The following is a 10,640-nucleotide window of genomic DNA, read 5'->3' as shown; positions in this document are numbered from 1 at the left end:
CACACACACACACACACACACACACACACACACATATATTTACATGTATATATTTAGTTACATGACAGCAAGAAATAGCTTACTATACTGTTTTACTAGAAAAGAGGAAAAGGACAGAAAAGATATTGATCAATAGTTATATATCCATACAAATAGATAACAATTAAAAAAATATTACCTCAATTTCCTGAAAAGAGCTGTTGATCATAGCAATGAGCATGTTCAACAGAACAATGACCATGGTAACATTATAGACTCCATAAAGAACATAACCAATATTCTCTATAAATTTGTGGTTATAATTGATGATAACTGATTTCACTTCAGAAAGTCCAAATATAGCCCAGAACAATGTCTTAAAACTTTCTTCAACTCTGAAAGAAAAATATGAACATGAGCATATGCTATTCTAAGAGTTGTAACATTTTAATTTAACAAATAACTAATTTTACATGCTGTATCAGTTTCTCCTAAACCAGACTGAAGAATTGTGAACTCATTAATTTAGAATGCATAGTACACATCATTTAATAAACAAAGTCACTAGAGGCTACTTCATAACAACAGATTTTATATTTTAATACAAGAAATATAAGAAAGGGCAACTAGTGTAGTTAATGGTACCAGTAAATCTTTATAAATTCTGATTACTTGCACTAAATTATGACATACATACACATGTATGTGTAAATAAATAGAAAATTACAAACAAAGGATGCTTTAAATATTTTAAAGAATAACAAAATATTAAACCCCAGATATGAATTATTTTACTATCAATATGAACATGATCCTAAAAAGAACTGGAGTCCATGGAAACTAGAATTGCAGAGCACCACAAATGAGGCACTCAGGAACCTGCAGATTTGGTTTAGAGTCCTGATAAAACAGCTAAGGGTTGCTGACTCTCAGACAGAATGACAGGAATTCAACGGGCCTCTGTGTAAGAGTATCTGTCCAAACATTTTGAGCTAGTTCTCAGTCTAGAGACCAAGGTTCATATATTATTCCTTTTTTAAGATATCTAAGTGACACTTATATTCTAATTAACACTTTTAGGTTTTTACACCATTCAAAATGATCCTATTCCACCCTGTGTATCAACTATAAAACTGCTAACATGCCCAGATTCTTCAGTCAACTACCTGAGGGTCATAGGAGCACAGGAAAATATAGCTGCTGAAGACAGGATCATCTCTGACTAAACCATCTCAGCCAAGTGTCTGCCTAATCTGCTCTTGAAATTTCCCAAGAATGGACAGTCCAAAACTTCAATTTTTCCAAGCTTCTCTTTCTTCAAGTCCAAAATTCAATTCTATTCTTGGAAGCACATAAACAACATCTAAATTCCCAGATTTAGAAAGCCATATGGAAATGTCTGTTTACCGTTGATGTTGTGCTCCATATGTTTTGTCCCATAGACTGGGCAAACCAGTTTAGGCGCTTAGGTAACTGAAGCAGGAAGAGGGAAACTTGACCCACCTTATCCAGAAAGGATGGAAAAGTACTTTAACTATGAGGCTATGGACAAGACATAGCTAAAGGCATTTTTTCCAGTACTGTATCTATTTGACGTAAAAAAGAGCACTGGGGGCCGAACCCACGGCTCTCTTTTCACTGTTCTGCAGAGTCAGACTCTCTTGCTTGTAGTTCTTGCAACATAGCTCTTTTATTCCTTTCCACCCAGTGGGCTAGCTTCAAGGGAAAGGAAGAGCACATATATGACATTTTCTAGGATAGGAGACAGGAGATTCAAGCCCGCTCTGGGTGACCACTGTCTAGAACCCAGATCTCTCAATTTCTGATTGAGCACTTTGGGTAATAAGGCAGGCATCTCATTACTGTAATGAATCTTTAATTTACAGTCTGAAGTTAATGCTTCCTGTTAAGTCTATGTCTCCCTTTTAAATAATTTGGATCCTGACATTAGGGGCATATAATATTGACCATTGAGGGAACAGGAGAGGCATGATTGTCCCCCTGGGTAGAACAATATCTCTCACTGAGATCATATGAGGCTCTGTACATTGCCAGAATGGGAGAGTTGTACATCCCCCTTGGTGGAATAAGATCATTCTCCTCAGTCAAGATGCACATTTTTTGAACTAGTGGTAGCAATGACTTCAACATCTTAAAGGCAGACTAGGATCTTGGTTTAAGTTTGTATCTTTAGTCAAAACATTGCTATTTCTACAAAATCTATTATACACAGATCCAGCTATGTGATATATTTCTACTAACTTCTACCTGCTTGAAGGCATATTTTCTGTTGCTTTGATGAATTCCAGTTCCCAGTGGCCCAGATGTAGCAATATTCAAAGACGCAAATTTTGCTTTCAATACATGAAGAGCAAAGAAGTATGCTGCTAAGAGAACCTTTTGATTTACAGATGTGAATTCACAAATGTAAATATATTTTCATCATATTCACTCTAAGAACTATCTTTTTTTTGTGGTTTATTAGGTGACATGGCCTCCAGTCCACAAAGCTACCTTTTACTCCAAGAGCAAAATATTTTGTAAAAAGAGTCAAGTCTTAGACTATGCATTATAATTTAATAACTCCCTATAAGCAACTGTCCTTCCATATGAAAACCAGTATTTTTTAGGATTTAAAAAGGAGTAATACTTACGTTGTGAATGCTTCATTTTGTTTTGCCCCCCGATAGTAGGAATAGAGATTAAACATTCCTATCATGAAGGCCACAAACACCATGATAAATATCACCATGAACTTGAAGATGTCTTTCACGGTTCTGCCAAGTGATATCTGCAGTGGTCCAAAGCTTTCATTGGCTGGTAGAATGTAGGCTATTCTGGAGAAACTTAAAACTACAGCAATTGCGTACAGGCCTTCAGATATGATTTGAGGATCAGATGGATCCCAATTTATTCTGGCTGGAAATAGAAGATGAGAGTTTCTGGTAACTGTTTTGAAGTATACTTTAGTTTATATAGACAGTTGTCCTTTTTTGTTAAACAAGAAAGAGTTGGACAAATCTTCAGCCAGTATAAATTGGCATTGAAGTCTATGGATCTATGACAATTTAAACCAGTGACAATGTAAACCAGTTGAGAATCTCTCTCTCTTTTTAATTTTATTACACTTTGCATGACATCTTGTGTTAAGCTATTTAAATAAACATAGGTCAATTTTCATATTTGGTTCCTAAATTAGAATACCAAATTCAGCAGCCATGCACCTCAAGTGCATCTAAGATACCTATTGCCTTCTATAGGAAATTATTCATCCTGATTATTTTCAATACCTATTGAGGATTTTCAGTACTCAGTTCCTTTGTAACATGGTTCCAAACAAGTCAACTGGAGTTCTCAGACCACTGTGATTTTTAACAGTTCTCAGAAAGCTTCTTACACACTTGTTGCAATCAAATCAGGCTACAGAAAGAAAGAGAGCTCTCTCAGATCTAACATGGAAATGGGATAGTTACCTAAACTTATAAACTAGGGCTGGGCACATTATTTTCTATGAATAGCATTCAGCTAAATATTTTAAAGTTTTTATTTTGATATTTATCAAAAGAAACCCTGAGTTTCTGGGCTAGATTCAGGCTGAGGATCTAAGGTGCCCCAGTGGTATTCCCCTTTTTACCCAGTAGTCTGTAGATTACAGCCCCATCCTAGTATGTGGGAGACCAGATTTAAATCTCTTTACCTGATTCAGACCAAGTTTTCAAACAGGTCTTTCAGGAGAAGTCCCTAACCACTAAGCTCTAGGCTACTCTGTGTGGGTCTCTCTTTCTCATTCCCTCTCCAGATGAGGCTGCTGCACTTTTGTAAAAAAAATACTATAATATTCACCTGCCAGAATGAGGCAGTTTGAATGATGCTACAGCTTGGCAGCAAAAGCATAGACTGAGGAGGATGGACTCCAGTCAATACTAAAAGTACTTTGTATAATAGGCCTGTGCAAAATTGCAATGGATGTTTTGCTTCAAAAGTGTTGTGATGCGTTTGGAGCTCAAAACACCAAAACTGAAACAAAATGCAAGGCTTCAAAACAAAACAAGGGCACTTGAAACGTTTCGAAAATTTCAAAGAGTTTTGAGTTTAGAAGCCGGGCTTGCAGGGAAATACAAACTAAGGAGAGGGAGGGGGAAGAGCAGGGAAGGATTGCTCTAATACTGACTGTGTAGCTGGCCAGTGACTTTGATCCTTCCCTGAGGTCCCTTCCAATCCCAGTGCTCTGGGGGAAGGACAGAGAAGGAGCATAAAAGCATTGTTTGAAATGAGCTTTGTCACCTGTGCCTTTGTCAGCTTACTGAGCTGTGTCCTCCAGTGGCATCAAGAAGGCTCTCACTTTTTACTTGCTAGTCTGTTCCTAGCAAGTGGGATCCAATCCATTCCAAAATACCCTTTCCTTTTAATTCCTCCTTTTATTTTTGTTATTCTCTGTAATTCTTTCTCCGCATAAAAGAAATCTGTGTTTTCACTGACCGTCATCATTGATTGTGCAGGAAAGCACAACACATATTACAGAACATATATTTTATATTACATAAATACATACTTTTCATTACAGAACTACACACACAGATTTTCCAGCACACCAAACATGCAGTGTGCTGGAAAAGCAGGTGGCTGCTCCTCTGGCTGGGGTGTAAGAGGGGGTGGGGGCGATCTCTAAGTCCCACACCAAAAAAAAATTAGACGCAGCCTCTTTCCAACAACTAGCTGCCATGCTGCTTCTGCTGCTAGTGACACCAAAGAGATGGGAGCAGTAGCTGCATCCCCTCCTATATCACCTGCAATAATAACCTTGAGCACCATCATCATGACAACAAGCTGCAGCAGCATGACAGTCTCCTCCACCCCATTTTCAATTCCCAGCCTGAGCATTCCAGTGCCAGAAGACCTAGGGCTGGGAATTCTTGGGAAGGAGGGGGAAACATCTGAGTTTGTACTCACACCCCTCAAGTTTCCCCTAGAGCCAGGTCTCCTTCCCTGGATGGCACTTTGGAGGACGTTGAGGTAAGCGTTGTGGAGGCAAGTGGCTCAGCTAAGTGTGCTCCTCCTGTTGCTGTGCCTCTGCCTGCTGAGGAGGGGGAAAAGGCAGCATCTGCACACGCATCCACACCCCAGAAGCAAGGAGGTAGTGTGGTCTGGGATCGTTTTGAGCTGGCAGATGATCCCACATATGGTACCTGCCTGCACTGCTGGGCCAAAATCAGCTGAGGCAAGGCAGTGAAACAAATGAGTACCACAGGGATGCTGACGCATCTCCACAGGCACCACCCCCTTGTCCTTGCTCCTCCTCAGCCTGGTACCAGTGGGAGCATGCCCCCAAAAAAGTCCCCCTCACTCAAAAGCCCCCATCCCCCCGAAGCAGAGGCAGGCCACCATGAAACTGTGGGGGAAAGGCAGGCACACGGGGTGTGTTCCCAAAGCAAGCAAGGTCACTCAGAGCACTGGGGAGATGCTTGCTGTGGAAGGCCAGCCCTTCTCCTTTGTTGAGCGGACAGGGTTCAGGTGCCTCATGGCGCTCGTGGCCCCATCATACAAAGTGCCTGCATGCAACACCTTCAGCGGGATGGTGGTGCCCTCCCTGTATGAGGCATGCAGGGAGTACTTGAGGGAGAAGTGGCACAAGACAGGTCTGCAGGTGGCCTTACACTTCATGTCAGATATCTGGAGCAGTTTGGTTGGAGATCATGCATACCTCTGCCTCTGGTGTGACCAGTCAGGCTGTCGGTGGGCTCTCCTTCAAGCTGAGGTGATGGATGAGTCCCACATGGCAACAGAGATCATGGAGGCCATGAACCGCATGGTGCAGGGGTGGCTTGTTGGGCAAGGCGAGCTCACCCGTGAGTTCATGGTCACTGACAATGGAGCCAATATGGTCAAGGCCATCCGTGATGCCAACTTCATTGGCATCCACTGTGTGGCACACAAGCTGCACTTCATAGTGAGGGATGCCTTGGAGGGGGACAGGGCTGCTGGTGCCATCGCAACTAGCCACCTGATTTTGAAATGCAGGAAGATGGCGGGTCACTTCCACTGCAGCATCAAGGGGAGCAAGATGCTGCAGGAAAAACAGGCAGAGCTGAGCATCCCACAGCACAAAATCATGCAGGATGTGGAGACTCAGTGGAACTCCACATACCTGATGCTCAAAAGGCTGATCAAGCAGCAGAAGGCCATCCATGAAATGGCCTTGCATGGGGAGGTTGGGAACAAAGCTCAGTGGGATACCATCTCCCAGATCTTGGTGGTCCTCCATTCCTTCCTGAGCTGCGGCAAACCGCTGTCACCAGAGGTGCAGGCACTGGTGAAGTGGCTGAAGGAGGGCATCAATAAATGGTTAGATACATTGTGGTTCAGTACAGTTCATGTACTGGCAGCTATGTGCAACCCAAGGGTGAAGGGGAGCATATGCAGCAGCAAAACCCTGGATCACTGGATGGAGGTCTTGGTGAACAGAATCCAGGGGGCAGAAGGGCACAGCTAGGGAGATGTGGAAGAGGGTTATCCACAATCCCGTGCCAACACACCATCCACCAGCCAGTCTCCTCTTCCACCACAGGTGCTGCCTATGTGGGCCAAGGGCATAGCCTCCATGGTGGGGTCCAGAGGCACCAGATCCACTATCAGGCAGGTATCACTAAGGCCTTGGTGGCTGCCTATCTCAGTGAGGATATGGAGCCACTTCTGTGTAACCCCCTGGCCTACTGGGCAAGCCACAGTCAGATGTGGCAGGATCTGACCACGGTTGCCCAGGAACACCTGTCCACCAACCAGTGTTCCAAGCAAGTGGGTGTTCAGCATTGCTGGAGATGTTGTGACATCCCACCGCACCGCTTTGGATCCCAGTTTGCTGGAGCACCTGGTGTTCTTTAAAGTGAACCTCCCTCTGCTGGGGTTTCCCAAACTCCACTTGCAGATAGAGTGAGTGACACGCTCCTCACTCCATCCACACCTAGTTCCTTTTGGTCTCTGAGCCATTTAATGCCCTGCTTTCAGAGCTGGAGGTGGCACTCACTGCATCACCAGCCAGCAGGGGAAAAACATATCCCTGCTGAGCTCCCGTGCCAGGATGAACTTGGAGGTATGGGATGGGGCTACAGGGAAGGAAGAGACCCCAGGTACTGGGCATGACCTAAAACTGCACCCTGCCAGGGTTGGGAAGCCCGGTGGGACTGTCAAGGGTGCAGCAACCCCCAGGAAATGCCAGGGCCGAGGACCTGCCTGGTGAAAGGCAGGTAGGAGGTGCCTTATAACCTCCAGCCACCACATGCATATTCAGTCCTGGCTGGGGAAAGCCCAGACCCCTACGATATTTGAGAGGCCCAAGTCTTGCTGGGTGCAGTGGGGTTGTGAGGCTCCAGGTGAGCTCAGCTTAGCTGCCTGGGATGCCATCTGCGAGGCATGGGACACAGTGTAGGGAAGGTTTGGAGCTGTGGAATCATGCATGAGTCAAGGTTCTTTGGGTCAATCCGATATCTCTTAGTAAACCAACTGAACAGTTGGAGAAATATATCTTAGCAAGCTTTCAGGTTGAAAAACCTTCATTGGGCTGAGGAAGCACCTCCAGTTTGTGTGTCTTCTACTTGGGTGGAAGGAATACTGAAGAAGCCAGAGGCTGGCATGCAATGCAGGCAAGATAGCTAGTCAGTGAAAATAGAAATGGAGGCATTAGGGAGTGAGGATAGGCTGGGGTTGGGAGGGAAGGGGGATGTTGTAGAACAGGTAAACATGGAAGGGTACTTGGGGAGTCAGATGTCTGGCAGGTTGTAGTGTGTCCTAATTCCAATGTCTATATTGAGTCCATGAGTTTCTGTATCCAGGTGGTTGATGAAGTGAAGCTCATAGGCTCATCTGTGAAAAGTGGTTTGCATATTCCCTTTGGGGATTAGGCCTGAGAGTTTGGAGACAGGTACTTTGGTGTTCTTGTTTTTGATAGATTTTTGATGTGCACTCATTCTGGTGTGCAGTTGTTGCTTGGTGTCTCCTACCGAATGCCCTGATGGAGATGTGTATTGTGAAGATATCTCCATACTGGAGATACTGTTGGCAGATTTTGCATGTCTTGTCATGGCCTGGTTTTGATCAGTTTGGTGTGCTTTGGGCTGTAGGAAGTTGGCTTCTGGTCATGAGGTTAGTAAGGTTCAGTGCTTATTTGAATTTACAAACCACTTTTCACAGATGAGAGTATGAACTGCACTTCATCAACCTCCTAGGTACAGAAACTCATGAATTCAATATAGACATTGGAATTATGACACACTACAACCTGCTGGACATCTGACTCCCCAGGTACCTCGCCACTTTTACCTGCTACATCCTCTTTCCCCTCTATCCTAGCCTGCCTCTCACCCCAATGCCTCCGTTTCCATTTTCACTGACTGGCTTTCTTGCCTGCATTGCATGCCAGCCTCTGGCTTCTTTAATATTCCTTCCATCCAGGAAGAGCACACACACAAACTCCAGGTGCTTCCTCAGCCTGATGAAGGGTTTTCAACCTGAAAGCTTGCTAAGATACATCTCTCCAACTATTCAGTTGGTTTACTAAGAGATATCAGATTGACCCAAATAACCTTTTCTGCCATGTCCATAGACCAATATGGCTATAACCTACACCCCTAGCATCTGTCCCCGGTCAGCTAACAAGAAGGAGGCAGAGCCCTGGGCACATCTAAGCCCCAGGACTGGGGCTGGCATAGAGAGTTCTCTGGCAGGTGCTGGAGAAGAAGCTCCTGAGGGAAAGGAAAGACAGGCCCTGTGACAGTGTGGCTGCCTGAGATGCTGCTGGTGTTACTGTGCTGCTTACCTGTTGTTATTTAAAGTGGTGGACTGCACTGAGGCTGTAGGGGACCTCATTGGGGCACACTACCATGTCATGTAGAGGCCCCAGCACCAGTGAGGGCGCAATGAGAGGGGCATAGAGAGCCCAGCAACAATAGAAGGTAGAGTGAGACCGAGACCTCATTACAGGGACAAGATTGATATACTATCTGCGAGGCATGGGGCATGGTTGGAGGTAAGGGATGGTTGGAGCCACGCATCTAGCTTATAGGTTTTAGGGTATCCCCTTGCGGCACCTACCTAAAATGGGCCCCAGCAAGGGGTCCAAGAACTACAGGGTTTAGTGGGGTCCATTAGGACCATGATTGAGTTGAAGTTTGAGGGCAGCCTCCCTATTACCTTTTCCAACAAGATGTGGCAGCAGGCGAGAAGAGAAGGTGCCCACAGGGTGAAGTTGGCACGGTCACAGGGCCCTAGGGGTATCACAGCCATCTCTAGGGACCCTACTCTGTGACAAAGTGCAGTTTCCCAGAAACCCCACCTATCTCTTTGAAAGGTGGCAGGCTTCATGGCCTCAGCAGGGGCTACCACACCTACTTTTTTCATCCCTCTGTTCCTTCACACACATGCATGTCACAAGTTTGGCTCTGAACAGTCTGAGGGGAGGTTTCCCAGAAACCCATGAACTTATCTCCTTGACAGGTGGCAGGTTTCATGGCCTCAGAAGAGGTTACCTCCTTGCTGTTTTCATATGAATCAGGCAAGAAATGACAACGTTAAAGACATTTTCATGATTCCCCATTATAGCCCATGGGTGAGATGCATCGAAACAGCATCAAAACCATGAAACAGTTTTGGGGAAATTAAATGGAACAGTGCATCAAAACAGCAAAATGAAACACTGTCCCTTAGAAACAGTGAATCTGAAATCAAAATGAAATGTTGCCGTTTTGCACAGCCCTACTGTATAAAGTAAAACCATTTCAATAGGAGAGATGTAGAGTAATATGCTTTACAATATGTTGCAATCTAGGTAGTGGGAGAATGTAGATTAAATGGGGGCACCCGATCCAAAAAACAATTATTTGCACAGCCATAGAATAAAGCCATGCCTAATGCTATTGAATAATAGAACTTCAACATGTCCTTATACACAACAGAAAAAATAATGTTCCTGCCCCAGTACTTTGCCACAGAACCAGCATTCAAAAACAACAGATAAATGAATTATTCGGTGAGCTTAGACATGGTGCCAGATTTAATTAGTTGATGTACATGTCCTGATAGATAAGCCCCTTGTTAGATACAGTTCATTTCTCATAATTACCTGGTTGATCACCAGATTTTCAAGTTCTCCATTGTAAATCCCACTATGTGCTGAATTCAAAGAAACAAAGGGCCAGACCTAAAGAAAAGCTCAACGGTTTCCAAATACAGTATCACCTTTAGGCCCCTGCAAGACATGCAGGTAAAGGCATGATGGGATCTGATGTAGGATCCACACAATCATGCTTCCTGCCATACCACATGTGCATGGCAGGGGGCATGATTGTGAGATTGAGCATCAGATCCCATCACACTTTATTGCTGGTGCGGGAGGAGTGCAGGATCATGATCCTGGGCTCCCTTGCACTGGTAAGTAGGAAGATCCCACAGCTGAGAGCCTCCTCAGCTGGGCTGGCTCACACTTTCAATTAATGGCATGATAGAAACCAGCCAGCAAGTTATTACACATTTTTTGTGGAATAACATTCATTCCTTGCTTTATAATGCCATTAATTGCTTTAACGTGTGGCAGGGTCACAATTGAAGACATGATTAACATGGTTAATAAAGTCTTAAGTGTAATGAGTATAATGGGCCTAAGTTACCCAATC

At 44.3% G+C, this 10,640-nt stretch overlaps 1 protein-coding gene across 1 annotated transcript in view; it reads right to left on the bottom strand.

Annotated features, from left to right (window-relative positions):
- TRPC6 (transient receptor potential cation channel subfamily C member 6) overlaps nucleotides 1-10,640 on the bottom strand; it is a 186,175-nt gene that overhangs the window by 29,107 nt on the left and 146,428 nt on the right. Inside the window, exons 7-8 of the mRNA XM_019530281.1 lie at nucleotides 2,634-2,898; nucleotides 179-374 (exon numbers count right to left, since the gene is read on the bottom strand). Coding sequence (XP_019385826.1) covers nucleotides 179-374; nucleotides 2,634-2,898 — 461 coding nt within the window. The remainder of the gene's footprint in view (nucleotides 1-178; nucleotides 375-2,633; nucleotides 2,899-10,640) is intronic.

Source organism: Crocodylus porosus, unplaced genomic scaffold (assembly GCF_001723895.1).
Source record: "Crocodylus porosus isolate Cpor-Errol unplaced genomic scaffold, CroPor_comp1, whole genome shotgun sequence".
NCBI lineage: Eukaryota > Metazoa > Chordata > Crocodylia > Crocodylidae > Crocodylus > Crocodylus porosus.
The sequence above is the reverse complement of the archived record's forward strand: the minus strand, read 5'-3'. Positions and strand labels throughout refer to the sequence as shown.